At 53.3% G+C, this 6,846-nt stretch overlaps 3 protein-coding genes across 3 annotated transcripts; all 3 read right to left on the bottom strand.

Moving 5' to 3' along the window:
• Positions 1-277: 277 nt before the first annotated feature.
• Positions 278-1,306, bottom strand: CHGG_08777 (uncharacterized protein; the record flags this gene model as incomplete). Its single annotated transcript, XM_001226703.1, has 3 exons — positions 278-670; positions 726-1,050; positions 1,260-1,306. The coding sequence occupies 3 exons, from the start codon at positions 1,304-1,306 to the stop codon at positions 278-280; spliced, it is 765 nt and encodes a 254-aa protein (XP_001226704.1).
• A 1,285-nt stretch (positions 1,307-2,591) lies between these two features.
• Positions 2,592-3,566, bottom strand: CHGG_08778 (uncharacterized protein; the record flags this gene model as incomplete). The annotated part of the gene is made up of 2 exons (XM_001226704.1): positions 2,592-3,102; positions 3,463-3,566. 2 exons carry the CDS (start codon positions 3,564-3,566, stop codon positions 2,592-2,594), a joined length of 615 nt encoding a protein of 204 aa, XP_001226705.1.
• A 776-nt stretch (positions 3,567-4,342) lies between these two features.
• Positions 4,343-5,862, bottom strand: CHGG_08779 (uncharacterized protein; the record flags this gene model as incomplete). The annotated part of the gene is made up of 5 exons (XM_001226705.1): positions 4,343-4,515; positions 4,594-4,777; positions 4,847-4,968; positions 5,379-5,492; positions 5,547-5,862. 5 exons carry the CDS (start codon positions 5,860-5,862, stop codon positions 4,343-4,345), a joined length of 909 nt encoding a protein of 302 aa, XP_001226706.1.
• Between the last annotated feature and the right edge of the window lie 984 nt (positions 5,863-6,846).

Here is a 6,846-nt window from a genome sequence, read left to right on the forward strand (position 1 = left end):
GCCAGGTCATTCCTTTTACAGCCCCGTGGAGACGTCAGATTATGTTTCGTTGGCCACATCACCCCAACGCCTACTAACAGGTAATACCACGCTCAGAATGGCCACCTCAATGCTCAAGCACTCCCCAATCTCCGCGGTGTCATGGGGCCCAAACCGCCTTGACCTATTCGGTATTGGAACCGACGAACAAATGTACCATAAAGCGTGGAACGGCAGTAGCTGGAGCTCTAGCTGGGAAGCTCTAGGAGGTGTCTTCACCAGCCATCCCACTGCGACGTCATGGGGCGAGAACCGGCTGGACGTCTTCGGCCTCGGCACCGATAAGCAGATGTACCACAAGGCATGGGGCGGCAGCAGCTGGACTCCCAACTGGGAAGGCCTCGGCGGTACTTTTACCAGCCAGCCGGTCGCCGTTTCTTGGGGCCAAAACCGGCTGGATATCTTCGGCCTCGGCACCGACAGCCAGATGTACCACAAGGCGTGGGACGGCAGACACTGGAGCTCCGGCTGGGAAGCTCTCGGCGGCGTCTTCACGAGCCCACCGGCCGTTGTCTCCCGGGACCAGAACCGGCTCGATATCTTTGGTCTTGGAACCGACCGCCAGATGTACCACAAGGCATGGGACGGCTGCAACTGGAGCTCTGGCTGGCAACCCCTCGGCGGTGTCTTCCTGGAGCCACAACCGCATCGATGTGTTTGGTCTTGGAACCGACCACCAAATGTACCACAGAGCGTGGGACGGCAATAGCTGGGGTTCCGGGTGGGAGGCCCTTGGCGGCGTCTTCACCAGCGCCCCCGCTGTGGTGTCTTGGGGTTGCAACCGGATCGATATATTTGGCCTCGGGACGGACTACCAAATGTATCACAAGGCTTGGTGGAGCGGTGCATGGTATCCTTCTGTCACGGGCTGGGAGGCGTTGGGTGGCACCTTCAACAGCGCCCCCGTGGTCGCGTCTTGGGCCGACCAGCGCCTTGATCTTTTGGGGCTGGGAACTGACAATGGGTTGTATCACAAAGCGTGGGGTGCTTTGGGTTGGAACCCTCCTACAACTGGTTGGGAGGGTTTGGGAGGGACTTTTACGGGCTAAATTGTGACTTGAAGGTGCTGGTGGAGGGCAGTAATATTCTTGTGCCTACCGGCCCGTCTAGATTCTAGCGTACATGGATCATCACTAGCTTATCAACAGCGCCTTGACTTTATACTCTGAGGTGTTCCGTTCTTAAGGGCCTTGAGAAGGTCTGGGAGTTCGAAACCCTACGGGCTATGGATACGGTAGTTAGGTGAACCGTATGAAAGCTTGCCCATGTTGGGACGTTGGGCACTTTTAGTCACGCCTGCAGTAATTAGCCCAACGTCTTTCTATTTGAGGTGGCGAATTATCCAGTTGCTGAGTGAGAAGCGAGCCAGAGGAGAAGGGGGTTGTCGTAGACCTTACTCTCCATACGTGAGCGAAAAGAATCCGCCTTTTCATGTAACATACTCCAACACACAAGTCGTGTTGTTTTTTTAACGGCAAGGATTGGATCTCAGAAGATCCCAATGCACTGCATGTGGCATTAAGTCAATTGTCAAACTGAAAGGGCAGGAAGATGGTTAGAATACAATCTTCGGCCGTGCAGCAAACGTTAGGTACCTACTCAGAACATAGTTACCGCATTTCTCTGGCGCCGTTTCGCGCAACTTGTGTTCCGCCCCCTCCCGAATGCACCCCAAGCATAGCCCGCCGGCAGTTCTGTGCTGCTTCTGTGCCAGCCAGCCCGCTATATTTTGAAGACTAGCACCAGGTGCCCCCCCCCCCCCTCCAAAGCACTGGGTGGCCCCTATCTAACCGCATTTGGAAGGCCGTCAGATTCCCCGGGCAAGCATCCTTCACCGCCCTGCTTCAAGATCAAAGACCCTGCCGTTGTTACCGCCCTTAAAGGCCGCCCGCGCGGCAGTGGGCCGTTTACCAGCGACGGGACTGTCCCTCCTATCCACCCCGGTCCAGCCCGGGGTATTGATTAACTGTCAGCGAGCATCCGCCGTAATCTGAGCCAGTGGGAGCTCGCCGGTGATATCGACCAGTCATCTAACGGTCCCTCGAAGAAGAAGCGTAGCCCGGCCAAGAAGAATCCGCCGAAAGCGAAGATACCGCCCCTGAGTGCCTCAGCAGCGGTTGATGCCCAACGGAGCACTAGACTGGAAAGAGGAGGCGTTACCAAGGCCACTGGCCGTACAAGGGCAACCCCGGCGACCCAGCGCGCTGCTGAGACTTCGTCTAACTTGGTTGAAGTCATCGAGGACGAAATAACCGTGTTAGCAGATTTCTGATAATGTAAGTACTTCTTAGGAGGCTTGTGTTCGGCCGGAAACTGTTACGAACAAACGTTCATCAGGGCCTTTTGGAGCGCATACGTCGGAAATATGGCTAGAGCTATATAGTAGGTAGGACCCCTCAGAGACAAAGTGGGTGCTGGGGGGAGTTGGCATTCAGGAGGAGAGGATTTGTCTAGGAATCACTGTGTACGGGTCCTCGTCATCCTGTTGACAGCTTGTTAGCGAGCAAAATCGAGGTCGAAGCGGTCAGACTCACCAGATTCCTCGTCAACCATTAGTATCGATGACAATCTTCCTTGCGGAGGACTTTTTGCTCTTCCAACGCATTCCGAATCTCATGACTGCAGGGTAGACCATATTGAATGCGATGTCGACCGGTACAAAGCCGCAGCGTGGGCGGGAATGGCCGGGCGGGTGTTGGAACCGCAGGCAGGGCCATTTGGTACCGCTTCCTGATCAAACTGTGTGCATTGTACGATACCTGTTTGGGTATATCGCCGAGCCATGTCTTGTTGAGGAATTCGAATGCCACAGCGCTTCGCTGCTTGGCTGATTCGTCCTCAAAGCGCTTCTTCGTACGGTTGACCATGCGTTGTACTGTAAGCTCTAGCTGCTCGATTTTACTGTTGCCGTTAATGATTTCTGACTTGATTTCCTTGTGGGCAGTCTCCGCTGGCGACGTGGTTCGGGAGCCGAAGTTCGCCGGTTCGGAAGGCCAGAAATGTAGCATTGAGCCCACTGCTCCTTTGTCGGTAACATCTGCTCTTGGAAGTATGCAATAATAGCTGTTTGCTCAGCAAAGTCAGCTTTCAGCTTCAGCCAGGCCCTGTCGAAATGAGCAGCTTCACTAGCATAGATCATATGCCTCCAAAGCAGGTAAATACCGGCCTTGGAATGTTCAACCTATGCCGGAAGCTAGCCGAGAGTAACCCAGTCACATGTAGAGCTTCGGCCGGCCACATTCAATTCATTGAGAGCATACTCATCGTAGGAATCGAGGGAGGGACCTTCTTGATTAGTAGATTGCGTGGGCAGAGAATTTCCCGCTTCATCGTATCGAAAGAGGTGGTCCTGGGCGTCTTGCCTGCCCGCGTGTCACACGGATCACCACGTGGACTCAACCATCATGTCACACGGATCACTACGTGGACTCAACCATCATAGACTCAACCATCATGGACTCAACCATCATGGACTCAACCATCATGAACTCAACCATCATGAACTCAACCATCATGAACTCAACCATCATGTCACACGGATCATTACGTGGACTCAACCATCACCAATCATTTTCAGAAATCAATGGCTACTCATCGGTCAGCCTCACTAATTTCATTGGCGTCCTCGTCAGACGCCCTTCCTCACCTTCTCACCGAAACCCTTCATGTATAAGAAGACTCAGAATGTCAGATAGCTCCAGAACTTCTCTTCTCTCTTCATGGACTTCTCGAGGCCATTGAAGATTATTCTTATTAATACACTTGGTTTTGCCGGTTCCCCCGGCAGCTGATTGTTCAAGCCCTGGAATTCCAGCCCTTGTAACACCGCGTCGCCACTGGGCGTTTTCTTCCACTTCCGCTTGATGTTCAGTATCGCATTCTTGTTGTGATGAAAGATGCAAAGCTGTTGCCAGGCTCTGGGGAAAGTCTTCGTCAGGGCGTCCTTCAAGGCGGTCTCTTGGTCTTTAATAACAACCTCTGGTGCCGGGATGCCGCATTGGATACGTATCACGTCCAATTGGGCTGCGAGGAAGTCGAAGCCCTCCTGCCGTTCGTTGTCTACCAAGGCAAAAAAGACTGGGGAAATTGTGCCTATGTTCGTCAGGACCACAGCCTCGAAGAAGGCTATCTTGAACCGGTTGGTGTTTTACGTGTTGTCGAGGTGCAACACCCACCAGAAGCGCTTCTATTGCTCCTCGCACCATGGGTAAGTCCATACAAGGCTGAGGACTCGTTCTTCGTCATATGGATCATACCGGACGACGTGGCGGACGTTCTAGTCAACGAATCGCTTGATCAGAGTCTAGGTAGGTGTATAACCGCCGAGCCGCTTCTTGTTGTGCCTTGCCCTCATGTTCTCGATGTCTTTCTGGACAAATGCAATGCTGGGCCACTTGACGAGCAACCGGTCGATGATAGAGCGGTTGCGGAGACCGGGAATATCAAATAGCTCGAAGATGTATGCTTGTTGCTCGTCTATAAGGATTCGGTGGCCACGTGCTCAGTCAGCCGCTCGGAAGCAATGTGACCGCGGTGCTCGCCTTCGAATCGTACGGTCCAACGGCGGTTGTTGTCTAGAAGTGCTTGGCATACGGCTTTCCAGGTACATGCTGAGGTCTTGTGGGTTGTCGTACTTCGTATGCCTTGGCCTCGAGAAGGCCGGGATCGGGCGCGGCCACAGTACAGCTCGACTCTCGTAGGCCGGCCTTGCTTGTCTGGGTTCGTCTTGCGCCGAATACTGAAGCAGAAGCCAGTGCTTGCAGCCCAATCCTTCAGATCTGCCGCCAATTTGTCAAACGATTCGTACATCGGACCGACAACAAGCCGGTGGTCCTCTGGTGGGCAGGACGGCGGCTATTTTGAGGGCGGCGGGTCGGGGGCGGCCGGCAACTGCACTGCCGGGCCTGCGAGTGGCCGACAGCTCGAAAACTCGTCCATTTGACAGTATGAATAGTTGTTACCCTGTTGGTCAAGAAATTGAAGTTACCCAAAGGTCTATACCGTGCTTTGGCTGGTGAATCGATAATAATAGCGGGGTGGTGGTCGAAAGATAGGTAGAAAGTGCTGCGATGGTTTTCTCCCGGTCTCTTATTGGTGCTAGTCTAAATACAGTTCGCATTAGTCTAAATGCGGTTAGATAGGGCCCACCCAGTGCTTGGGGGGGGGGGGTGGCGCCACCTCGTGCTAGTCATTTTGAAAGCGGCGAGCCATCTGGTCAAATGCAAAGTCATTGCCCTTGGCGGTTGGCTTAGTCCCTTGGCTCAAAGTTTCCAGGATATTAAGGAAGTTTGCAAGGCTCCTCCCGTCCCCCAACCCGTCGGCGTCCTGTTTGAACTTACTGACCTGGTCTGCCCAAGTCCGGTTCCTAAAGAAGACTGAGGCGTAGGAGCAGGTACGCGACACGTGCATTAACACTTTTATTTGCAGCCTGCTCCGCTCTTCTGCCAGCTTCACTATTTGATCAGTGCAAGTAGTACGATTTTCCCAGCTGAAAGGCATGTCCTTACATGCAATGTTCCGGAGCAGTATGGGGTCAATTATTTCCTCATACTTCTTGGCGAGCTCGAGGTAGGATCCGGACTCCGTATGGAATATAAGTGCAGCTGTTGTCTCGGCAAAGGCCCTCCGTTCGTTGAACAGGCATGCCGCCAGAGCCAGTTCCCACATTTCGATAGCACGGTAGACGATATGGGTGTGATGGAACCAGACGGGGATAGCCAACGAGAGCGCGGCGAAGCAGTCGTACTTGTTGCCGGCAATGGCTACCCGCACCAGCTCATGTGGCTTGATAATCTGGCGGACTTCCTCGTTACGACAGTGCATGCATGATGTTGAAGGTCTCCATGGCGTCGGCGCCGTCTTCGGGGAGTGCGATCTCGGCCGAACCGGTTCTTGCTAGCTGGTGTCCCTCCCTGAAATTGGGGCCGAGCATTACCTTCAGAACCGGCGATGCCCCTTTGATGAAGAGTAAGTGAACTCTTAGCCTTCTTTGGGTAGGGCCGACGATGAACACAACATCGCCTTCCAGAGCTATGTCGATGGTTGCCGTAGCGCTTGCTTGCTCCGACATGGCACTTTCCGAGGCCATTACCCCTGTTGATGGAAACGGAGTTCTTTATTTCGTGTGAAGAAATAGGATAGTATTACCAGCTTTTCGATGCCCCTTGAACTAAGCCCGACACCAATGTAGGAGGTGGATATATAGAGGGAAACTCACCAATTGAGGGAGATGGAATTAGGAGATGGACTGAGAAAAATGGACGGAGAAAGACGGGGAAGGTGAGGGAGAAAGAAGGGTTCTTTCTACTGGCTTGACAAGTGCGCTAGTTGTATTCATCTTATTTAAGCCCCGATCTGACGTCAATACCATACCATGCAACCATGTAGATAGATGGGACGAAATACATATGAGCAAACGCAGGCTTCTTCACGGAGTCAGTTATGCAAGCACCTACGGCAAGTGCGAGACCTAGCAAATCTGGGATTAGAAGTCTATTCATCCGCTGCCGTTCGGGCAACTGAGTCAGGGCCGGTTAGTTGGTCGATGTACGAGGCTTCAAGGTGCTCAGCTTCCAGAGCATGCTAAATTCCGGGAGTTGCACATGCGAGGTCACGCGGTAGGCACAGGTAGACACAAGTAACCTGCTCGTATCTATACAAACCATACTACTAGCCCGGTTGACGGGATATTCCTTTCTTGAAACCGCAACCCCCCTCTATGATCCTCTACACATCCGGAACCCCCGAGTCCCCACCACCCCGATTCTTTTCTCTTCTCACATACCGCCACTATTCATGGAGACCTTG

Source organism: Chaetomium globosum, genomic scaffold (genome assembly GCF_000143365.1).
Source record: "Chaetomium globosum CBS 148.51 scaffold_6 genomic scaffold, whole genome shotgun sequence".
Taxonomy (NCBI): Eukaryota; Fungi; Ascomycota; class Sordariomycetes; order Sordariales; family Chaetomiaceae; genus Chaetomium; species Chaetomium globosum.